At 37.7% G+C, this 26,489-nt stretch overlaps 1 protein-coding gene across 1 annotated transcript in view; it reads left to right on the forward strand.

Annotated features, from left to right (window-relative positions):
• Positions 1-3,364, forward strand: part of LOC114302083 (uncharacterized) — a 172,815-nt gene extending 169,451 nt beyond the window's left edge. The window contains exon 5 of the mRNA XM_082912687.1: positions 1,199-3,364. Within this exon, the coding sequence (XP_082768813.1) occupies positions 1,199-1,738 (540 nt within the window). The 3' untranslated portion in view covers positions 1,739-3,364. The remainder of the gene's footprint in view (positions 1-1,198) is intronic.
• Positions 3,365-26,489: the final 23,125 nt, after the last annotated feature.

Below are 26,489 nucleotides of genomic sequence, written 5' to 3' on the forward strand. Positions count from 1 at the left end.
TCAATCACTTTTTCTCTTTCCTCTCTCATTCTCAATCACTTTTTCTCTCACACACATCTACTCAAATTCTCCCAAAACCCAAACTCCTAAAAAAACAACTCTCCCAAAATATACAACCAAACAAACCAAAAAAATTTCTAAACTCTCTCTAAAATTTTTTCAAAAACAACTCTCCCAAAAACAAACCAAACAGGCCCATAATATTTTCACGTTTTTATGTCTAACATAACATGTGTGGGAGCGTGTTGAGAATATACTCGAACAATTTAAACGAGTTGTGGCTTCCTGATCTGCACCCAACCTTGGCCCCTTAAAAAATACTTTCACCAAATTTGAACCTCTGTGTACACCTCTATATCAAGTAAACTGTAAAAAAAATGGCATCACCTGCATGAGATCTTTGTGGTATTGGCTCCTTAAGAGATGGTCATCGAAATGGCTTTTTGACCATATTATCAAACAGTCAAATTTTAAGTTTTCTTTTTCTTCTAAGAGTTTCTCTTCATTTTACAAGCCACTCATGTGACCTACAGACAATGTGGCATGCCACAGGTTTGTAGACAGCCCTCGTTAAATTCAAACACAATAAGATCAGTAACTTTTCCCTCATTTCTCTTTTTCATTTTAAGTTTCTGTTTGCCTATAGAATGAAGCAACAGATGGTGACAAGAATATCAGATGGACACTTGCAAGAGATGAAAACTTAAATTTTATAGCGGCACACTGGGCTGATCTCCACAGTCTTCTGTAACTGCTGCTGGATAGGCTAGAAATTCATAGGCAATTTGACCTGGAAAGACTGCCAGACATAGATTAGTGTTCTGAAAAACAAATTGGTTAGACAGTGTAAGGATATTAAAAAACAAATTAGTTATTGACTCATTTCGAGAAGAAAAGACAGTTTAAGGATGTTGGATCAATTCAAAAATAAATTTAAACAATTCCTTTACTTAAGAGGGCAAGCTTTGACAAAATGGTCATGTTGCTCAATTAGGACTTCGGAGTCATGAATTCAATCCACAGAAACAACCTCTGCATGGGAAGATAAGGCTGTATACATTTGACCCTCCCCAAATCCGGTGGTAGAGCGAGCCTCAGGCACTAGGAGACTGCCTTTTTTACAATTCCTTAAGTTTCATCCGCAGACTCTGGTCTTGTTTAACCAATTTGAACTGACTAGTGGAAAATATGAATGCAGAGGAACTCAGTGACCATGAAAGTAAGCAGCGACATGATCAAGGAAATGTATGAAGAAGCAGAGAAGGCTTGGGTTCCTGAAATGGTTAAACTCATGAAAGAAACAAAGGAACCTTTCATAAATGTCATATATGATTGTGATCCTTTAGAACAAATAGTTTGGGACAATGTTGTATTAGTTGGAGATGCTGCTCATCCAATAACCCCGCACAGCTCAAGGAGCAGAAACATGACAATATTAGACGCAGCAGTTTTAGGCAAGTGCCTTGAGAAGCGGGGAGCAGAAAATCTGCATTCAGCGCTCGGAGAATTTCAGTCCATACGGCTTCCAGTTGTTTCGAAGCAAGTATTGCATTCTCGGTATGTAGGTCGCATCAAACAAGGTTTAGTTCTTTCTGATCGCAACTCATTTGATCCAATGATAGCAAAGCTAGAGGAATGCCAAATACTTCTGCAGAGAAGCGTGCCCTTCCTTAGCGATGCTCCTTCAATATTACTTTTAGACAATATGTTCCATTTGCTTGAGAAGCATTGCCCTTGAACTTCTTATCATCTACAGCTTTCATTGTGTTGTAAGCAACAATCAACATGAGTTGTATGTATTCATGTATTATAAATTGTACTTGTATAGATTCATGTATAATGATAGACTGGAAAGCACAGTGCATAAAAAGATATTTAAGTCAAATTACAATCTCAAGGGGTATCGATTGAAGTCATTCAAAGTTATCAAGTTCAAGAAAGCACAGTGCATACCATTGTGCCCTCATCGTGGTCTGCAGTTGAATTCATCCCATTTCAAAGCTTTTAGCAAGACCGTCAAAACCTTGATTGGTCAGACAGGTTCATGTGTATGGGCCTCACTCTAGCCCAACACGACCACCTACTGTAATGTGCGTATAGGTGGTGGGGGTAAAAGTTAGGAAGCCTTACAAGTGTTTAGGCACTTAATAACTAAGCTTAACCCTTTATTGACACAAGGGGAAGCAATTACGAATGTTTGAGCCATGAACCAGACCAAGAAATGGCTTGATTACTGCCTTTGAGGTTAATAAAGACCATTTCAATTGCCGATTAATGAGAATGTTTAAACGTTACAGTAAACAAAGTCATTCACTTCTAGTTTCATTGGTGTATTCTAGTCCAAAAATCTTAAACATCTCTTCTATGTCAAGAAAATGCACAGGTTTTCTTGCTATTTTTGTTGCTAAATTTTCTAATCGGTTTGACTGTTTCATGCTATGCTGATTCGTAATACTTGCTCTTGCTCCTGCACCCTGGCTCCTTCAACCAGTGCTAGCATAATTTGTAAGATTTGCAACTTGAAACAGAGGTCTACATCAAAAGAAAGAATATCCTAAAATTTCTGTCTCAACCCCACTCGCATCACCAACAAACTAGATCTAAATGTCGGGTTTGTCATCAAATTTTAGTTTGATTTGATTTCAGAACCAAAGTCAAAATTGTTGAAAGTTCACATTTTTTTATAAATCAAACACAGCATATTTCACACACCGAATCAAAATTAAGCCCGATTTTTCCTTCAATCCAAGGGTTAATTATAAACTAGCAATTCTGATTGAATTAACTAATCCAAGGGTTAATTATAAACTCTAATAATTTCACTTTTTCTTTCACAAACATCACATCTAATCACAAAAAAATCCAATTATCTTTCCAAACACAAAAAAAAATTCTCCAATATCCTGCAACTCAAACAATCTACAAAAAAAAACACTTCCCAAACACCTACATAGACAAATTAGACTACCTGAAATTACCTGATACATCTATATCTTCAACGAAAAAGTTAAGAGAGAGACAGAGAGAGAGAGAGTATGATCCTGCTGAAGTCATTCAAAATGCTTTGCCTAAAACGCCTCTGATCTCCATTTCTCCATTAGTTTGTGTCGCAGATAATTGGCACCCTACTCCAAAATCATTTCCGCTTGGTTGCCGAGAAAAAAGATTGCTTTTTTTCCCCTCAATTTTCTCAGGAAACAAACGGACGAGATGAAACGAATTTCAAGCCGGTGCCAAACTTACCTGCGACATAAAACGATGGAGATTGAAGATCGAAGGAGCTTCGGCAGGACATCATGCCCGACTTCAGCAGATTCAAGCTCTCCTCTTCTCTTCCGCGGCGATCTATGAGCGGCTCTTCTTCACTTCTCTGGATCTAGGGTTATGGAGTTATTTATCTTGCGGAAAAATCAATTTACACAAGGCTCCCTCTGCACCACTTATTTATTTATTTTTTAAAACGACAATGCTACGTAACTCAAATTTTGTGGCTCAAAAGTGATTCAAATGGCCAAAATGACGTCGTTTTGAGTACAGAACAACATAAAAATGACCAAAACGACGTCGTTTTGGCCATTTGAGCCACTTTTGAGCCACAAAATTTGAGTTACGAGACATTTTCCTTTTTAAAATTACAATTCTATCCCCCAACAAAAATTATTCTTTTTGATATCACACAACTAAGCATCTTAGGCCCTGTTTGTTTTGAAGGATATAGAGGAGATCAGGATTGAGATGGAGGTGGAGGTGGAGATGGAATCTATTAATATTTTGTTCGTTTTGGGAGATAGAAAAGAGATCGAGATAGAGGTCCACATTATGATGGGGTTTGAAAGGGGGATTGAGATAGAGGAGGTGTATGTAATATTTAGTCCACTGGCTTCGGTTTTTTTTTTTACATATTGGACATTTTTTTTTTTTTTTTAACTTTAATGTTTAATATTTTTGTATTTTTTGTTAAGTAAAAATCATAATTTTATTTGTTTTAATATTTTATATTTTTTTATAGGGTAATAATTTAACAATTCTCACACTAATAACTATCATCAAAACAAATACAATTTACTTAACCCCCTCATTATCAATTTCCTCGCTATCAATCCCCTCTATTTTACTTCTGAAAACAAACAGAGTTTTAGAGCATCTCCAATGGTATTTGCTTTTATAGCATTGTCATTGTCAAATAATAGCAATAGTACTCTAATGGTCACATTCTATTTTGGCAAATCTCAACCAATTTTTCCTCAAATTTTGTAGGTGTTATTCAGATATAAGTTTTTTAGTATTTTTTTATTTTTATTTTTGTCTTTTGTGACCTTTTTTAAACTTTTTTTTTAAAAAAATTAAATATTTACATTGTATCCTACTAGATAAATATAAAAAATTGAAAAAATTAATTTTTTTATTTTATTTATATAATTCACCTCATCAAAAAAACACCAAACTACAAAATTAAAAAAAAAAATTATTAACTACATTAAAATTGCATAAACCACTACATTACATTGCAAAATAAAAATTATATTTAAAAAGAAATAATAAAAATTACATTGACTAATAAATGACATTGCAAAATTAAAAAATATATTTTTCCGTAATTATTCATCAGGAGGCAGGGAAAAATAGTAATTTGGGTTGCTGACATGTGCGGACCATTTTGCGAAAATCTCATTTTTGAGCATTATATAATATGCTTTTGTCTGAGTGTCCAAATGAGAAATATCCGTAGTCATTATCAAATATTCTTCCCTTTTTATCTCAAGTTCTTTCATCTTTTGCAAATGTTCTTCTTTTTTTATCTCAAGTGCTTTCATCTCTTGCAATGCTTGAACTCTTTTTTATTCTCTTTCAGGTTTTTTTATTGTCTTCTCAACAAGGTATTGGTTAAATGTCTCCAACAAATTATTAAATTTGTAAACTTCAGCTTCAATAGTTTGACTTTTTCAAAGCAATTCTTTTGTAGATTTCCTACCCATAGGCCTTTTACCCCTTGTAGAGACACTACCCTCACCAATTGGATTATTACCAACAATTGGATTGTTACAAACATTTGGACTGTTATCGTCTTCAAGAAAAATGTAGTTATCCATAAGGAATTCGAGAGCCGAATCAGGGGAAAATGGTACATGTATCCTTGACTTCACTGTGCTCGTAGAAGTTACATCTTGTCATCTGATATTATTTTGCAAGATTGGCCAACAATGTTCAATAGTAAAATGTTTGTTTTCATCTTGATGGTATAAAAGTTTCGCTTGAAACATCTGTATCAATAAAATACTAAATTAATTAATTAGTTAAATTTTATATAAGACAAAATAAAAAAACTAACATAATAAATGAAGATGAAATCTTATTATATCAACTTGAGACATTCTACTTGGGTGTAGATTTTTGACTTGCACTAAATACCTACGAAATTTGTTGCAACATTTCATGATTACACCCCATCGAGATGAGATAGACACTTATGTTCTTGAGTGATCATTCTGTAGCGATCAATAATTTTCAAAAATTCTTCCCCATAAATGAGCATGAGATCGCGAATTCTCAATAATTGGGTCTTCAGTAACATGACATCAAGCTTTACAAATTGTCACATCTTCTTGAGTGGTGAATGAGTTTCCTCTCTTTGTTTTTAATGAATCTTCCATACTGATTGTGTAAAAAAATAAAATAATGTGGATTGAAAGTTGTGAATTCAAATTGAGATTGGTTGTTTATATTGTAGAGAGTAAAAATATGACATTTTTTTTATCCGTTTAATTTATAGCCGTTAAAACGAGCCATTTCAAACATTTCCGAATTGGAGGACGAAAAGAGTCGTTGCTCAATTTGTGCATTCCAATGACAAAATAAATAATCCAACAGTTCAGATGAACCCTCTGGAATCATTTGAACCCATCTCCCAAGTCAGCTTTCTCTTTATCTATCTATCTGTCTCTCTCCATTGCAGAGTAGCAAGGTGTTGCATATGTCTCCCTCTCTCTCACCGTCCTCATCTCTCTCCCTCTCTTTTACCGTCTTCTCTCTTCCCTTCATACTCTCTTCCTTTGTCTCTCAGCTTCTTTATCACCACAACGACCACCACTACCACCACAACCAACAGAACCACGACCACGACCACATCCATTGTTGATCTCTAACCCTTAAACCCTAAATTTCTTTCTTCAACCCTCTTCTCCACCACAACCCCCTGTCTCCCAACTCTCTGTTTCTCTAAGATCAACTATCTTCTTCTTTATTTCAATCGCCTCTCTCTGTTTCTCTTTCTTTTCATCCTTTAAACCATCTCCCTTAAACCCTTCTTTCACTCCTTCCTACCCTTATCACCAATCACCGGTCGTCTTCCTCTCTATCTCTCTCTCTCTCACTCTATCTTCAATCCGAAATGTTCAAATCAGTGAAGATCATAGAGAGAGAGAGAGAGAAATCGTGGAGCCTTGATGAACTTTAGCTTTGGATCGTAGATCACAAATCACGAACTTCGGATCTCAAATCACCTCCTCTTCACTCGTAGATCATCTTCTATATTCCACCCCCTCTTTGGATTGCAGATCATGAACTTCAGCTTCATCTTCTCCATCGAACAAAAAATTCGAAACCTTCTGTGAGAAACTAAAACCCTAAACCTTTATCTTCGATTTGTCAGTGAGAAACCCTAAACCTTTATCTTCTATTTCTCTGTAAGAAATCGAAACCGTTGAAATCACTTAAAGAAGAATATGAAAACGAAGAAGATGAAACCCTTGAAATCACTTGAAGAAGAATATGAAAACAAAGAAGATGAAACCCTTGAAACCGAAACTCATCCAAATCGGCTTTCTGAAGAAAATGAAAACGAAAAAGATGAAGCTGAAGCTTCAGAGTGCCTCAATCATCTGAAATTCATCAAGTCTCTTTAAATCTAGGTATTTATTGTTTAAAATTTGCTTAATATTTATTGATTATTGCTTGGATTGCTTGAGATTTGTTGAGATTATTTGAAATTTGTTTGAGATTGCTTCAAATTTATTTGAAATTACTTAAATGTTGTTGTTATTTTAGTCAAATTCTGTTTTTAAAAAAAAAATTTGTTGATTTTTTTTTTTTTTCAAATGTCAATTGCCAAAACTGTTTAAACAAATTGGTGAGTTTTGCTTTAAAAAAATTTCTTGAATTTCGCAAAATGAAAAAAGCGATCTTTTTTTTTTCTTTTTTTTTTTTTGAGCATTTTCTAGAAAATGATGAGAAGGGGAGGGAAAGAAGGAGGAAAGGAAAGAAATCAATTGGTTTTGGGTGAATTGGCAGATTTGGCATTTGCCAATTTTGACAACTGCTATATCTCACCATTGGAGAACCTCTTTTTTCCTCAAAGTTGCTATATTATAGCTTTGGCAGCTCTAATGGCAAATCATTGGAGATGCTCTTAATACACATCCAGTGCCGACCTTATCATAAAGGTAGTCAAGCCTAAGCTTTAGGTAAAATTGGAAATTTTTAATTTTTTGATATAATATAATATGCTTATGTGATTTATTATTTATTTATTTTGAATAAAAAGGTCCAAAACAAAACAAAGTGCCTAAACTTTATCTTACACGTGCGCGCACACACAAAAAAAAAAGAGGGAAAATTATTTATAAGTCCTATTAGGGAGATTTATGCTACATATGGTCCTACTAAAAAACTTATGTTCCCATAAGTACTGTGTGAAGTTTGTTGACACATTTACCCTCAATATTAGTTATTAATATCATAAATAATGGTAAAACCATATATAGGAAATTGAATGTAACCACAGATCATATCTATATGAATGTGAATTTGAATTTCAAAATACACATTTGCGAAACGTAACGTGACACGTACATAAACGTAACGTAACATGACACCTACATAAACAAAACGTAACATAACATGACAAGTACATAAACGTAACGTAACGTGACACCTACATAAACATAACGTAACGTGACACCTACACAAACGTAACGTAAAGTGTCACGTTACGTTTCGCAAACTTACTAGGTTTTTGATTTTTTAAATTGAATGTGATATATGATAACATTCAATTTCCTATATATGGTTTTGCCATTATAGTGTATAATAGTATATTAATACCATTTATTTACAACTCATAGGATCTTGTGGAATACATTCCTATCTAAATAGGACTTGAAAATCTATAAGAAATTACACAAAACTTAACATAGGATAAGTGTCCGAAATAGGACTTATAAATAAGTCTCCCAAAAAAACATTACAATTTTTTTTTTTTTTTAGATGGAATGGGAACAGTTGAGTTATAATGGAAGTGAAATAATTTTTCCTTGATTGTAGAGATATCTCTCTCTATATTTTGTTTGATTGACTCTCTCTCTCTCTCTCTCTCTCTATTAGAAAAAGCTCTTTTTCTCTCTCTCTCTCTAAACTATTCTTCAAAGCTTGATTAATCATCAACAATTCTATTATTCTTGATTCACTATCTACACTAATTTGTAATTCACTATCTGCACTATTCTTCAAGACTTAATTCATCATCAACAATTCTGTTATTCATCATCAAAAAGGCTTGATTCATCATTAGGTTCTATTGTTCTACCCTTTTAATATTTTTTTGTATAATTTTTTTTCATTTCTAGTGTTGTACTCATTTTTTTTTTTTTTATAGAAAAAACAAACATGTCTAATAGAAAATATGAATCTGAATATGAAAAACTTAACAAAAAAAAATAGAAATTATTGTTTAATCTAGAAAAGGAGCTCTTGATAAATTCATTAAAATTAATAAAAATATAACAAAAAGTTTAGACGAAAATTCTGTAAATGAACTAGTAATTGATCCAAAAGACTTAGAACATATTGAAACCATATAAAAAAAAGAGATGATAATATAAAAAATTTAGGCAGAAGTTCCATAAATGAATTAGTGATTGTTCTAAAAGAGTTCAAACATAATGAAACCATGCAACCAAAAAGATTTGTTAGCAAAACTTGAATATAAAGATTTAATTAATATTTTTGCATCTCAAAAAGCTAGAAAAATAAATTTTGAATAAATATTTTATTAAAAAAAATTATTATATGAAAGGCCTCATTTTTAATTATTTTTTTAGGCCACAAATTATCTGGACTCAACCCTGTACACACCACCAGCAATCGCCACATCCATAACATCCTATCGTGACCGGAAGAGGAGATAAGTTGGAAAGGGGGTTGCAACTGGAGGAAGGATGTGGAAAGCCCTCATACAAGGAGGATAGGTGGTTAGAGTTGCAGGTTGTGTAGGCTACAATGACTAGAATTGAGGTTAGAGTTTGATTTGAAGATATCAAGTATATTTTGGTATTATTAAGGTTTCGTTTGAGGAGTATGATTTTTAGTTAAAATTTTACAAAAATTACTATAAAAAGTTACATCATTTTAGTCATGACCCAACCCCTACCCCAAGGGATTAGCGAGGTGACCGGCCAGTAATTTGAGATTACCGAAGGCCTACTTAGACAAAAATACGGTTATAGGGGCTTGCGGAAGTATACATATTAAAATAACGTTTAATGAGTTGTGAAGACTTATATGAATCAAAAGAAACTTCCATAATTACATATAAGTAACACCAAAATATCTTACATACAAAAAGAGTCAAAAGATAAGGGTTAAACCCTACAAATGGTAACATTTTCATCACACTTCATAAAACAACTTATTTACATAATAAAAGGGTTAACTCCAGAAAATACAAGAAGCCTTGGGGCTTGGCAGGTTCGAAACCTCGACGTAAGGCACAAAGGTTGGCTTCACAAAACGGAGTCTAGACAGACGCCCCTAAGCTTGGCCTTGCATACAATCACCACATATATATATATAAAAGGTGAGTTGGAACCCAGTGAATAATAACAACGTAAAGGGATAATGAATGATATCCAAAAACGTGAAGAAATCAATTTAAAGTATCAAAAGTATAAATTCCTGAATCAAAGTTTCATAACATATCGAAGTCATACTCATATTTGTAATCAAATATACATGGTACATCCATTAGCAAAACACAACAGATGGTCATAGCAGACCAGAACAGATAAAACAAATAGTCATACATAATCAGAATAGATAACCATGAAGGTTAGACAGATAGTTCCAAGAGTTGGAACCAACAAAGATCTCTAATAATCGAAACATATACTAAATAATGCCACGAATAGATTTCAGAAAAGGACAATCATTTATTCATTTACATAAATTATTAGTTCAGAAACATAACATAACTTGTAATTCAGAGAATACTTTTAGACAAACGTAGCTTTACTAAGTTGTTATTCACTAATGGCTCCTCAGACAGATTGGTCAGAACATAGCGTATAACTTACACAAACATACCAAGTTCAATATCTCAAAACATATTCGATTTGTTTAATCGGTTCTTAAACTTATTCGGAACGTTTGCCACGTGTTCATTAAGTTGTTTCTAATTGTTCCTTAAATATTTTCTTAATCATGATATGCAAATGAGTTTCAAATATGCAATTAAAACATGCGAATGAAGGCCCATGCATCAGAAAAATGATGAGAAAACAAAACGACAATCTGTCCTAAAAACCGCACGTATGGAGGTCATGGCCGCACTTGCAGAACCATCACTGCACGTGCAATTAAAGCAGTAATGACGCGAAGCAGGGGAGGCTGTTCTGCACATACGAGGCTTCATGCCGCACGTGTGATTCGGGGTTCTAAGCTGTCCGGAAAACACCTTCAAGCTTGGAACTCAATCTTTTCAAAAACAGGCTCCAAATTCATGCATTAGAACTCAAAAATTCTTAAGAAACAACCTTGAACTTGAATTTCTACCATCACATTCAAAACATAGCCTTGAAACAAAATCCAAATTTCCAATTAAGGAGTCAAAAATCTTGAGTTAAATGTTACAACCATAAAGCATACATTTAAGGGTTCCAACATCAATTTCCATGGAAAATTCTTTTCAAATTTTAGGAACCATGCAAGAAAATTAGTTTTGTGAACATGAATGTCATGATTTGATGCCATGCATGTCAAGATTATGAACTAATTCCTCTCAATTCTTCTTTGTGATGTACATGCATGTTGTCTAAACTCTTCTTCATCTTATAAATTGATTACTAGAATTAGGAAGTCCATTAGGTCACTAACCTTAATTAAGCTTGATTAATTTTAAAGTAATGCCAATGAACCTCACTAACCAAATTAAATCAAACCTAATTATACATTAATTAATCCTTCAAAACCTAATTTAAATTAAACTAAAATTAATCATACTAATGTGAATTAGGCTCTAATCACCTATCCAAATATTTAATTCTAACCTTATGATTTTCTTATTCAGACATGTTCATATACATGTTTTCTACACACATTACAAAATAAATCATATAACTCATATCACACATGGCACATATTATTACATAACCACATAAGTAAATGCAAGTCAAACAATTAAACATGATTAATTAAATAAGCCAAGAGGTGGTTGTTACCGTTCTTTTTATTTTTTTGCACATATTTTCTTAAAAAGTCAAAAAAATATTTTAAATAGTCAATTTCCAAACGAGGCCTGAAAATTATAGTGTAAATTGAGAAAAAAAATAAAAAATATGAAGGGCTCATTAAACAATTATTCTTTTGAAGAAATTTCATATCAACATTCTTTGGGAAATTATTTATCTATTAGTGACAACAAATTTGAATTACATTCCAAATGAAAAAAAAAAAAAAAAAAAGCTAATTACTCACGAGCGCTACACTACACTACACCTAGGAGTGTAAATCGGTCCACTAGCCCACGGTCCATCCAAAACCCGCTTGCGGCTCGGCCCAACTAGGCCTACCCAAGCCTGAGCCCAGCTCGTCACCCTGGGCATTAGCCCGTGTCATATGTTTTAAGGCTTGGCCCAGCTCGAAGCCCCTCGATTGGCCTGGCTCGAAGCCAGCTCATTGGCCCACTCAAGACCCGCTCATATTTTCAAGTTATTTTGGTAAAAAAAAAAAAATTAAAAATAAAAAAAATAGTTAGGCTCGGCCCAAGCCCCGCTCGCTAGCCCACCCGAGGCCCAAGTACTCCCTGGTCCTGGGTGTAATGGCTCGAATTCAAATACGTATCGGATTGGTGTAGATTGGAGGATATAGAGGAGATTATTTATTTATTTTTTAAAATTACAATTCTATCCCTCAATAAAAATTATTCTTTTTGATCTCACACAACTAAGCATCTTAGGTCCTGTTTGTTTTGGAGGATATAGAGGAGATTAGAATTGAGATGGAGGTGGAGATGAGACCCATTAATATTGTGTTTGTTTTGAGAGATAGAAAAGGAATTGAGATAGAGGTCCAAATTATGATGGGGCTTGGAAGGGAGATTAAGATGGAGGAGGTGGAGGTGGAGGTGGAGGTGGTATTAGGTATTTAGTTCTCCGGCTTAGGTTTTTTTTTTTTTTTTTTTTTTTTTACATGCTGGGCATTTTTTTTTTTAACTTTAATGTTTAATATTTTTGTATTTTTTGTTAAATAAAAATTATAATTTTATTTATTTTAATATTTTATATTTTTTTATAGGGTAATAATTTAACAATTCACACACTAATAACTATCATCAAAACAAATACAATTTACTTAACCCCTCACTATCAATTCCCTCGCTATCAATCCTCTCCATTTACTACTGAAAACAAACGGAGCCTTAGAGCATCTCTAATGATATTTGCTATTATAATATTATCATTGCTATAATTTGACAATGAATAGTAGTAAATTGTCAAATTATAGCAATAGTACTCTAATGGTCACATGCTATTTTGGCAAATATCAACCAATTTTTCCTTCAATTTTGTAGGTGTTATTTGGATATAGGTTTTTTAGTGATTTTTTTATTTTTATTTTTATTTTTTGTCTTTTGTAACCTTTTTTTAAAAAAATTAAAATATTTACATTGTACCTTACTAGACAAATATAAAAAATTAAAAAATTGAATTTTTTTTATATATAATTCACCTCATCAAAAAAAAAAAAAAAACACCAAACTACAAAATTTTAAAAAAAAATAATAATAATAATAATAATAATAATAATTTATTAACTACATTAAAATTACATAGACCACTACATTACATTGCAAAATAAAAATTATATTTAAAAAAATAATAAAAATTACATTGACAAATAAATGACATTGCAAAATTAAAAAATACATTTTTCCGTAATTATTCATCAGGAGGCAAAAAAAAAAAAGTAATTTGGGTTGCTGACATGTGCAGACCACTTTGCGAAAATCTTATTTTTGCGTATTATGTAATATGCTCTCGTTTAAGGGTCCAAATGAGAAATATCCGTAGTCATTATCAAATGTTCTTTCTTTTTTATCTCAAGTTCTTTCATCTTTTGCAAATGTTTTTCCTTTTTGATCTCAAGTTCTTTCATCTTTTGCAAATGTTTTTCCTTTTTGATCTCAAGTTCTTTCATCTTCTGCACTACTTGAACTCTTTTTTATTCTCTTTTAGTTTTTTTCATTTCCTTCTCTACAAGGTATTGGTTAAATGTCTCCAACAATTATTAAATTTGTAAACTCCAACTTCAACACCTTGACTTTTTTGAAGCAATTCTTTTGCAGATTTCCTATCCATAGGACTTTTACCCCTTGTAGAGACACTACCCTTACTAATTGGATTATTACCAGTAGTTGGATTGTTACCAACACTTGGACTGTTATCCTCTTCAGGGTTTACGCCTATTTCCCTGCCCTTGCCCTAGTACCTTGGTAGATGAGATAGCACTAACCGTATCCTACTCCTGACAATACGATGGTACATGTCGTCGCAGACGTCGTGAGGACACCACCTTCGCCTACTACCGCCAATATTTCGACACGGTGGTGACTCATGAGGTAATCCGAAACTCATATTCATTTCTACTTTATTTCCATTACTACTGCTCTGGTCGATACTCTGACAACTAACAGTAACTAACAACTATGAATTCCCCATTTACAAATCGATTGGTAGCCTTGGGCGATGATGCCGGCTGGGGTATAGGACTAGTATGCTGGATCTTGGGCTACATCCCGATATCGGATCCTGCTAGAGGGTCTATTTTGCCGAGCATGATTTTTGGGTGAGCTGCATGCCAGACCTTGGGCCTACCTGCCCCGGTTGTTCATGCTCCGCCTCTAACATCTATGAGGACAGCCGATAGCCTTCCAGTTGAGGCTATCGTTTAGTATATGGCGGGGCTGGATGCTGATTTCTTCAGAGAGAGGGAGATTACGCGACCTTTATCCAGACTCATATCATGCCACCCTTGACCGGAGTTCGTACAGGCGATGTTGCAGGTGCTCCTTTGGCTGGAGAGGCTACTCCTGAGGCCAAGTCTGATATCGGAGAGGCCTCTTCTACTGTGCATATAGTCGGTGGGCCAGCGATTCCTATCGCGATTCCCTGCGAGTAGCCGAGCGAGATGGCCTATCAGATCCCGACAGAGCCACTAGAGGTGGAGCATGGATATGTTAGGGCTTCAGGCACACCGCAGGCATGGACTGCGCTTTACAAGTTACGTCCCGCATTTTTCCCGTTTGGATATAGATTGTTCAACTTCACCTGTAGACGCCTATGGAGTACACAGACGGTCTTCTCCAGCTGCTTGCCTCCCTGGTTCACATGGTGTAGAGAAGAGAGACGTTGCTTGCACTCCACGGTATTCAGGTATTCTTCCTTCTTCTTGTGCATTTCATTGCTTACTCGTACTGTTGTGCACCACACTACACCGATATGCAATACTCACACTGTATACTATCATACATTCTGATATCGCCTCACACTACACTGACACACTGCACTTTAGGCTAAATATGCCTTCTGCATCATACTTATATTGTATACTACACTCTGCAACATACTCATACTGCATACTACACTCTACAACATACTCATACAGCACCTAATAATCTAATACTTGTTTTTTCAGACTCCACCTGTACCGATGACACCAGCGGCATCGGCGGCACCTCTTTCAGCGGCGGGGAGGAGAGGCAGACAAGCCCCAACACACGCATCCGGGATGATCGCCGAGGTCGGAGCAGAGGTAGGGGTGCTCGGGCTCAGAGTAGCGAGTCCCAGACAGAGGAGACCACCTCCTCTTTGAAGCCGACTTTGAGTGGAGATGACGCTAAGACCAGCGACACCGAGGAGGCAATGAGCCGACGTTCTGCGTCTGAGAGCGAGGACGATGATGCTAGTTCGAGGTCAAGGAGTGAGGAGGATGCCGAGACCGACTCTGAGTTAGGGAGTGGAGATGGCAATGATGGCTCTGGTTCGGAGTCCAATTCTTCTGCTAATAGCGGTGCCAACAGAGATAGTGCTCCTGAGTCCCTTCCGAGGAAAAGGATGTAGAGGGCCTCTCAAGCTTGATGCGATCGGCACAGATTTTTGTACTCTTTTGCTTATTTTCTTTTGTTTCTGTAGCTTAGCACTTGTATAGCTTCAAATAGGTCTTTACCTTTGTTTTTTAAAAACTTGTATTCCCTTTTTTGTAAAAACTATGATCGGGAAAAAAACCCTGCAGTTTTATGAAAGGAGTTTTGTTTTACATCATGAGCACCATACTCACATAAAAACAAAAATGGAATTAAATTGAAATTGAAAACGCTTGTATTGGAATAATGTTCTTAACCGGGTATTGAGCCAACAACCGACTAAAATACAAAATACAACTCAATAAAAGAAAAACAAAGTAAAAAGAACCTAAACATAGCTATTTACACTTGCTAAAAACAAAAGATTCAAAACAAGACCTCAAAGCGCAAAGACTGGAACAAAACCACACTGCCCAACTACTAGGCCAACAAAAGTGGTCAGCCGGCCACTAAAGGGAACGGCCGGCCAATAGAGGTGGCCGGCCGGCCAAGTGTTATGGAAGGGTAGCTGGCTGACAGCTGGCATCCACTCACACAACCTTATCCTCCACAAAAGGTCTTCATTCGCTGCTTCTTTGACAAAACATCATTTTTGTTGTAGTTTCTTCTCAAAATAGAGATATTCCTTGTCAAGAAGCTCAAAGATTGGATAGCTATTTTGGACGACACGGAAAAGGTAAATTTTTAGGGTTTCAACATAAATGCACTTTTTTCGTTGAGCCATACTCCACTTTGTTTTCTGTTCCTCTACACTGCGGTCCGATGTTGAGATCCGGTTACACATTTATTTCACTTCGAAGCACAAGAAATGTGTTTGACTCTTGAAGAGTTTTAAGCATTGATGAAATCCCGGCGTGATAAGAAAATCATGCCCCTGCCCCGTTTTGGTCATGCACGAGCTTTGAAATGGATGTGTGGGCTCACTTTGCACGAAGCTCGATCTTTGGCTCATGACGGGGAGCTAGATATACCCGGGTTGATTCATCGATTTTCGACATTGGGGACAGAGGTGACCTTCTTTGGCGAGGTTACTGGCAACCTTCTCATAAGTAGGTGGATATTTCTGTTCGATGATGATTGGACGCATCTTCACTCCTAGCGGAATGTCTACCATAGAAGATAGAGTTGCTAGTGCGTCAGCAAACCGATTGTTCTCTCTCAACAGATGCGTAAATGTTAGTTTTTCAAACCTCGGAATCAGAATATCCAGAGTCTGATGATAACCTTAATTTTCTCCTCTTTGACTTTTCAGTCTCTGTTAGCTTGAGAAACAACCAAATTCGAGTCTCTGATGACGTCCAACCTTATTGCCCCTAGTTCTAGGGTAGCTTCCAAACCAGCAATACACGCCTCATATTCTGCTTCATTGTTGGACACTTTGAACCGAAGTTTGAAAACTAGGGGTATATGGAAATCATCGGGTGCTATCAGCAACACGCCTATCCCATAACCGTATTGATAGGATGCTCCATCAAAGTACATTGTTCATGTTTCTTCTTCTACCTGCAGAATGTCTTCATTTGGGAACAGGTACTCCACTGCTTCATCTCCTTCCACTGGGTGGTCTGCTAAGAATTCTGCTATAGCTCTCCCTTTAACTGATTTGCGTATAACATACTTGAGGTCAAACTCGGAGAAAAGAAGCAACCAACGAGTTAGCCTACCTGTAAGCGCAGGTTTCTCAAAAAGATATTTGATGGGATCTAATCTCGAAACCAGAATTACAAAGTGAGCTAACAAGTAATGCCTTAACTTCCTAGTAGCCCATACCAAGGCTAAGAAAACTTTCTCTAGGGGAGTGTAGCGAGTCTCATAGTCCAGCATCTTCTTGCTCAAATAGTAGATGGCCTTTTCCACCTTATCTTTAGATTCTTGAGCTAGCATGCACCCCATGGTCGAATCCGTTACGAACAAATACAAAATCAAAGGCTTTCCCCGCTCTGGTGGCAACAACATAGGTGGATTCTGAAGGTACTGTTTGACCTATTCAAAGGTGAACTGACATCGATCATCCCATTGGAACTTCTTTCCTTTCTTCAAGAGACCAAACAGATTTGGATTCTTGAGCTAGCATGCACCCCATGGTCGAATCCGTTACCAATAAATACAAAATCAAAGGCTTTCACGGCTCTGGCGGCAACAACACAGGTGGATTCTAAAGGTACTGTTTGACCTGTTCAAAGGCGAACTGACATCGATCATCCCATTGGAACTTCTTCCTTTTCTTCAGGAGACCAAACAGTGGTTCACAAGTCAAGGTTAATTTTGAGATAAATCATCTTATGAATTGCACTTTACCGAGAAAGTCACGCACCTCATTTTCAGTCCTTGGTGGTGGCATTTCTAAGATGACCTCCATTTTGGAAGGATCTACGTCAATTCCCCTCTATGTGATCAGAAATGCTAGCATTTTTCCTATAGTCACCCCAAAAGTGCATTTCTGTGGGTTCAACCTCAATCTGTATTCCCTGATCCGTTAAAAGAATTTTTCCAATGCGATGTAGTGGCCTTCTCGCTCTTTGGACTTAACAATCATATCGTCTACATACACCTCAACCTCTTTGTGTATCATATCGTGCAAAATGGTGGTCGCAACCCTTTGATATGTGGCCCTAGCATTTTTCAATCCAAAAGGCATGACTCGGTAGCAGTAGATACCCCACGGCGTAGCGAAAGCAGTATTTTCTCTGTTTTCTGGTGCCATCAAAATCTGATTGTACCTAGAAAACCTATCCATAAACGAAAGTAAGGCATGGCCAGCAGTGAAGTCTACCAACTCATCGATGTGCGATAGTGGAAAGTTGTCTTTCGGGCGGCTATGTTCAAATCCGGGAAGTCGACACAAATCCTGATTCTGCTATCCTTCTTCGGAACTAGGACGATATTGGCCAACCAAGTCGGATACTCAGACACTAACAAGAATCCTGCATCAATCTTTTTGGTGACCTCTTCCTTGATTTTCAGTGCCCAATCCGGACGGATTTTGCGCAATTTCTATTTGACTGGTCGGGCCTTAGGGTCAAGAGGGATCTGGTGCTGTACAATCTCAAAGTCGATTCCAGGCATGTCTTCGTAGGACCACGCGAAAACATCTTTGGAATCTTTTAACAAAGCGATTAAACACTCGTATTCCTCCGAAGACAACGTGGACCCGATCTAAACTAAGAGTGGATCCTTCTAGTACCCACATTAATGGCAATGATTTCATCAATACAAGGCTTAGCACGCCTCACCTCCTCTCGATTAATCAAGTTTTTCAAAGCTAAAGGAATTTCTTCCTTTTCGTTTTTATTAAAATTCTAAAAATCATGGTCAATGCAATAAATCAGCAGCACAGAGAAGTACACAGAATCTGTAGTGTTCTCATTCATAAGTTTCGGCTCTTTGGTTACAATAGACTCAATAGAGAAAGAAAAATGGGACCTTGACAGGACCTTGGCATCCGGGTTGCCACCCCCAGGAATGTTAGACTCAGACTCCCTGGACTAATTTGAATCTGATTCTGACCTTACAAACTTAGTGGAATTAAATTCTAGCTCATTACCCAATTCAGAACTGGAAAGGAAGCCTTTCTCCAGCTGCCAAGTAAAACATGGTGCCCTTGATGCATCCAAAATACCACTAGTGCAATCCACACCTAATTTCTCTCCGATAAATTTATCTCTCAAGTTCTCCATGTTGGTCTCAAGATCTGTCAGAAGATTAACCAATTCTGCCCCTACTTCAGCCTCACTGTTGTCTGAGTCATCTTCTTTGCTCCGGCTAGCGTTGATGCTTGGTTCAGCTCTTTCTTCATCATTGTCTTGCAACTGATGATCAAAGAAGATCTCAAACTCAGAGACACGCTTCTTCGAGGAATCCATCCAAGGCTCGGGAAAGCCATAAAAGGGAAAATCCTCTCCCTCTCTAACAAAATGCCCATTCAAAGCTTTCCAAATTAACCTGTGGACGAGCTCATAGTGCTTCCCAGCTTTCTTTGCCTTGGCTCTATACCTCATTTCTTCCCCATTTCTTATCCAGTCCTCTTTGGTGGGCATATAGCCCAACCCAAGGGCATGTGGGTTATGTGGCACCTGTGCTAGTGATACACCTTTCTGTTCGCTCCTTCCGAGCCCCATTTTCGAAATATGTCGCAGTTTGTTCATGAAGTAAATGGACTGGGCACTGACGTACATGCCTTCGTCCGCGGCTAATATTGTCTACACTACTCAAGCTTCCGCTAGAGTGAATCCCAAGAGAAATACATCCTCATCACCATGATTGATCTCTAGCAATGGTGTAGTCACCTTTGGCAGTGGATGTATGGATGAGTTCCCAAAAATGGTTGCTACTCCTCCCTTATGAGGATACTTCAACATTTGATGGAGGGTGGAGGACACAGCTTTCATATGATGTAACCAAGGCCTTTCTAACAGCAAGTTAAAGGTAGCTGGCACATCCAGTATGTGGAACTCGATCTCTTACTCAGATGGGCCCACCTAGACTCGTACTTTCACTGTCCACATGACTTCCCTGCTTGTGTTGTCATACGTCCATATCACCTAAGTTGTGGGGACGAAGTCTGCCGGTTTGAGACCTATCGCATAGGCAGTGTGGGAAGGACAAACATTAATGGCAGAACTGGTGTCTACTAACACCACTGGTACCCACTTCTCTCTACACTCCACGAATATGTATAATGGCTTGTTGTGAGCCAATCCTTCTGGCGGCAGCTCTTTGTCAAAGAAAGTGAGCATTAGCTTGGCTCCACTTGGAAAGACCAGGCCCACAAGTTGCTCAGGCATAGTATCAATGGATAATTTAGCTTTATACATTGCCGACAACACTGCTTGTCGGTGCACTCGTAAAGCAATAAGGAGTCCCCAGATAGAGATATCGACTTGGATCTTCTTGAGCAGCTTCAAAACTAGCTCTTCTTCCAACTGCTTCTCCTTCTCTTTCTCGACCTCCCGGTCCTTTCCTGATGGCTTTGCTTGATCCAAGTGTGGAGGTTTAAAATATCATCCGCTTCTAGTGAGATGGTCTATCTCCTCAGAATACCATGTGTTATCCGGGATACAGTCTCTCCAGTCTTCATCAGTATGAGCCAGATGTAGATCGCATCATCCTACTACTCGTCATCAGCTGCTGACAAACAATTGTCCGATTCTACTTGAATCATCTTTACAGTATAAGTGTCCCTCTCAGGGCGACACGCTGTTGTAGATTTTTAGCTGTCTTCAATTCTTTCTTTCTCAAATTCCTTCAGCGCAGCTTCTTATTCAGTATCTATGGTCTTCACAACACCCACCTTTTGGGTTGATTTTCTCGCACATGTGCTCTCTGGCAGTTTTCCTTTCTCATCAACCTTCTCGGCTACCACAACTACCTCGGCTTTCTTTTTCTCCAGTTTATCTCCAGTTTCTTCTTTATTGTTGATTTCATCACTCAACCACCCTGTATTATCAGTTGACTAGTTCAAATCAAACCACCCGCTTTGCACATCACCCTTGTCACGACCCCATTCCACCCCTAGTAGAATGGTGCCATGATGGCCAGTAATCCGAGATTACCGAAGGCCAACCTTCAAAATTCACACACAATCAGAATATTACATATGGGGCTAACGAGTGCGGAAGCAATAATTACAAATTTAATTAATCCATAAGAGCTGTGCATAAGTCAAATGAAATGGCATACATTCTTACATAGCTTTGATACAACCAGATGAAGTACAAAAATACATCTTGACCAAAAGGGTTCTCAGCCATCAAATACAAAATACAATAAAATACAACTAAGAAGCATAATCTTCAAGATGCGTCAAAAGCGCATAATCCAAAACAAGTGGCAAGTACATCTAGGCGTCACCACCGTCCTGCTCGTCACCTACATATATATAGAGAGCGGTGAGCTTGGATACTCAGTGAATGGTACAAGTAATAAAGGGTTTTACATGAATGATATCCGAAATCTTTATCAAATCAAGGCACATCACATCTTGTACAAAATACGAGAGCAAATCAAGTTTATCTGACAAATCTTTCAAGTCTCGACAATTAAAGTCTTTCAAGGCTTTCAAGTTCCAAGGGGTGACCTTTCAAAGGTTGTGCTGCAAATGCTTATAGTCCCCTAGCATGTACGGACTTTCAAAGGTTGTGCTACAAGTGCTTATAGTCCCCTCGCACGTACGGACTTTCAAAGGTTGTGCTACAAGTGCTTATAGTCCCCTAGCACGTACGAACTTTCAAAGGTTGTGCTACAAGTGCTTATAGTCCCCTAGCACGTACGGACTTTCAAAGGTTGTCAAAACCAAAGCTAATACTTGATACACAAAATAGGGATAGTCATTCATGCTTAACAAATACTTTTCCAAAACAAGCAAGGCAAAACTTTATCAAAACTTAATACATAACTTTATTAAGAATACCACTCGCATAGTTCTTCAAACGTCGGGGTCGAGGCAAGTCCAAGTCCTACAAACACATGGCAAAGCCTATTGAATGCACTTTCAAACAAGCTTCATATGTATACAAATGATCTCGGCATTCTTCAAAAACTAAGTCCAATCAAAACAAAGCACAGTCTCGTGTCTCGAAAAAACATGCTGGGCACCAACCAGGTCTTGACCGAGGTCCCACACCTCTTCGCCGAGGTGTGTTCCCGAGGGCCACATTCAAGGAAAGAAGTCGGGAAAATCTGTGTTTCCCTCTGCTGATGAACATGAAGAACATGAGCATGAAGAACATGAAAAATATGAATGCTCAATCACAACCTGCTATCACAAAGTCTGGGATTTTCATGCTACGAGTTCGAAAACGTGGACCTGGGTACCCATACTTGAAGATCTTGCGAAAATAAACACAAAAACATGATTCTCAATGCAACTTTCGGATCAAAACAAGACTTTTTCTTCAAGAACACATGAACACTATTTTCTCTTTCTAAAACCAGCTTGAAATCAATGCATGACGTATAGAACAGGTTCGATCGTGCAATGCAGCTAGATAAACATTAAGAACAACAAAAGTGAATCAAGAATCTAACCTCAATACACGAATCTAACGGTTTGATCTCTAGGAATCAAGCTCAAAAGCTCACTCTCTCACTCTAAAACTTCTTCTTCCTCCTAGAGCTTCTCTCTCTACAAGGTAAGATATAATACAAAAATGCATATTTTCTAGGTCTGCCGGCTGACTTAACCCTCTGCAGGGGTACGTGGCAACGGCTGGTTGGTTCTATTCAAAAAGGTGACTGAGTGAAAAGATAAGACTATGACAAAGTGTGTTCAACAAGCAAGATGGCATGGGCACTCCGATGGGTAATGATCTTGGCTAAGAACAAGACATCGGCAAGTAGGGGAACAATGATCTCGGCTAGGAAGGACAACACTTGACTAAGCTGTGCCACACCTTGGCCTAGATGTGCCACACCTTGGTGTAGGTCACACCACTCCAAGACAAGATTACTTAGGTGCAAAGGTAACATCTCGGCCTAGATAATACACATCTCGGCCTTGGTGATGAACACCTCGGCCTAGATAATGACATCTCGGCCAATATATCAGGGCGAAGGTAGAGGTCAAACAAAGTGGTTCCAAGGAAATTCTAGACTAAAGATGACTTCGGCTAAACTCACACCAAGCAAGATACAAAACATGCGAGAAATACTTAAGCAAGACAAATCAAGGTTTGCAAAGATGCAGCATATCAAGACAAGATCATGTAATGTATGCAAACGTGACTAGGGTAGAGTGAGGGTTATTACAACCCTGGTCTTGTTCATCGAAGAACTGCAGGTTGTCCAAATCTTCGTCGAGGTCTGCCAGATTGTCCAACCCCTGGTTTGGGCCATCCTCTCTGCCACATTAATGTCTCCTGAAGTCGACAACACCACCTCAGGCCTGAGTTGAGTGGTATGAACAATGTAATGGCTCGGGTCGTATTCCCTTTCAGATGAGTCCTCGGGACATTCCGATGACAGACTAGTACCTCCTGCCGAGGTCAACACCTCTTTTACTACAGGTGTTGTCACCGCTGATCTTTGAGGCTTAGTTTGTAGGTTGGATGTGTCCATCACGCACAAGTTTGTGCCCTCATGAATGAACAACATCAGTTTTGGTAGGTGAGAGGGGGTAATATAGATACTGCGGTCATAGGAGGTGGACAGTGTATGGATATGGTAAAGATTTCAAGGTGGGAGAACTTGGTTATGGGCAGGGAGAAAGTTGGTGGTTACATGTGGTTTCTGGGGTAGAGCGATGACCTTGTTGTCAATGAGATCTTGAATCTCATGATGCAGCGGAAGCATTTGATCAGTTTCATGACCATGCTGCTGGTGGAAAGTATAGTATTTTGTGGGATCATGCTTGAGCAGAAGAGGGTTGGGAAGTGGGCGAGGTTCTAAGGGTTTGAGGTGCCCTTTCTTGATCAACTCCTGCATGGTTTTGGATAAGGTCATGTCTAGTTGGTTAAAAGTTCTACCCTGAGGTCGAGTAGGGTTGGATGATATTTGTGGTCCCATGTTGGCGAAGGGGTCAGCAGTTTTGGTCATGGTGGCAATACCTACTTCGAACGGCCTCGCAGTTATGCTACCACTGGCAGCATTGGAACCACGAACAAACGGCCTCTTAGTCGGCTCCTTATCATTAGTAATAATCCCCTGTTGCATGGCATCCTCAATTTGAACACCCATCTCTAGAGTACTTGGGGGATATCAGAACCGTCTGAAGCTATGGTTTCAAACTACCTAGCAAGCGAAATAAAGAAAAAAAATAGTAATCAGAAACTGTACAACACCTCAGCTAAGATATTATCAACACAGACATGATCAAAGCTGTAGGATTGTGCTCTACACTAAATTTTGCCCCAAAACAGATACCAACTCTACCACTGATATAAACATGCCTGTACAGTCTCACTGTAAAGCACTTATTAGTTTAAAGAGAGCCAAAACACCCCTATAAGGGGGGTAGGGTTACCCTGTTCTAGTTTTTGTTATGAACTAGGGTTTCACTATTTCAATCAAGTGGTTCCACGCAATCCTGCATACGAGTTAGCATCATGTCCTAGTTTGGAACAGTCACTATGGCTTTACTATATGCAGCTAGGCTGAATGGTCAAAAGGGGTACCTTAGCAAGACTACCTAGTATACCTCTCACACCTAATACCGAGAAGTGAAAGAAGGATCAAGCGGTACAGCGGTAGTCCAGATCCAAGGATTGTGTTTCTAACATGGCAGAACCCACGACCAGCCAGCCTTTTGGTAAGCTTTTTAGGCAAGCCGTTTAGAAATAGCAGATGAAAAACACAGTGAGTTAAAGCACCAATGCAAATGTAATGCAAAGAACATATATATGTAGATAAAATTTCACATCATGAAGTTTAAGTCAAGTTCTCTAAGATCCCTAGTAGAGTTGCCAGAAACTGTAGCTTGCTTTTCGTGTTCCTTTCGGATATAATAGCCCTACAATTCGGACTCCTATGGTTCTGACTCTGATTTCACAAGTGCAATGTGAAATAGATAAACACAAATGAGTCCAAATTCGGCAAATCTTTTGAATCAAAATGCAAAAAATGGACTACTTTGCCAGATTTCAGAGTCACCACCTAAATATTTTTGGAAAATTAAATAACCCAAGACTCGTGCCAAAGGCCACTTATCCGTCATTACTAAAGTGTCTTGGCTCGGAAACTTAGGTATGAGAGGGGAAGATCATGACTTGAGCACCCCACTCACCCAATCAAAGATCGCCTCTACTAATCATGATGTGAATCTTATGTATAGTATATACTTTTGTTCCAATTTATTAGGCTAATTTACTAGGTGATACACACATGTATAGACTCATTTGCAAAAGTTGGAACACTTTGATTTTATGCTTGTTTTGAAGAGAGTTTTGAATATGCGTCACTTAAAAAGGTGAACTTGTATATACATTGGTCAAAACATCTCAATTTAAGCAATTAGCCTTCATCCACTGGCTTTCAAACATGTATCTCACTTAAGCACTTAGCCTCATGGTATCATGCTCACTATAGCAACAATTACACGCATGTAATATGATAAAGTAATAAATGCTCACCTAGTACTCCAAGGCAAGCCAAAAGAAATAAAACAATTAAAAAAATGCATGCTCTAATATGCAAGTGACTAATGCAACACATACAAAATGTAACTACTAGGGTCGGCTACTAGCATGGCATGTGAGTCAATTCAAGGCATGCGACAAGGCACATATTCGAATAAGGAATTTGAAATTGACATTGATTAGTATGATGAGCCGAAACCTTATGTACGCAAGAACAATGGATGCAAGTCATGGAAAATGCTAATTAAAACATGATACTGCCTCGTTGGATCAGAAAAGAAACAGAGTGTTTCCAAGGGATATTTATCCTCTCTACCTCTCCCTATCATGAAACGGATTAAGGGATGGATAGAATCGGTTCACAAATCATCAATGGTCGCAAGGTTGTTGCATGATGATCCATGACTCGATTGGACAAAAGCTTAATAAGTGAAAATAAAATACCAACAAAACCTCCTCCCTACCATGGAATAATTAAGGGAAGTGGTAGACCTTGAATCTTGAACCATTATCATCATTCAAAAGTATGAAATGACTCAAGACTCAATGAGTTTAATTAACGTTTGATTAAATCTAACTTGATTTTGTTATCTTGTACCATTTTAGTCCAATTTTATTGCCTCTTTTCCTTACCATTCCATTCATTAGTCATTTTAGTCCAAGAATGAGAATTAAGTCCATTAAATGGAGAGAGGTGTCAAACAAGAAGTTGTTTTGGGCATGAGAGAGATGTAATGCCTTGGTAATGAACCTCTGAAGAGATTAAACCATTTATCATAGAAGGGTCTCTTTCTCAAGCTTAAACAACACTCATTTGAAACAACTCTCAAAGGAATAAAAAGTCAATAAAGGAGAGAGAGTGCAGAGGTGATTATGCAAATGTGAACATAGGTATGGAAAGCATAAAATAAATGCTATCAACTCAAATAGGTTGGTGTCTAAGGTCTAAACCACCAAACCTATGAGGACCACTATACTACAAGCATACTATACCAAGCATAAATGAA

Source organism: Camellia sinensis, unplaced genomic scaffold, assembly GCF_055761805.1.
Source record: "Camellia sinensis isolate YWXY unplaced genomic scaffold, ASM5576180v1 Unanchor4, whole genome shotgun sequence".
NCBI lineage: Eukaryota > Viridiplantae > Streptophyta > Magnoliopsida > Ericales > Theaceae > Camellia > Camellia sinensis.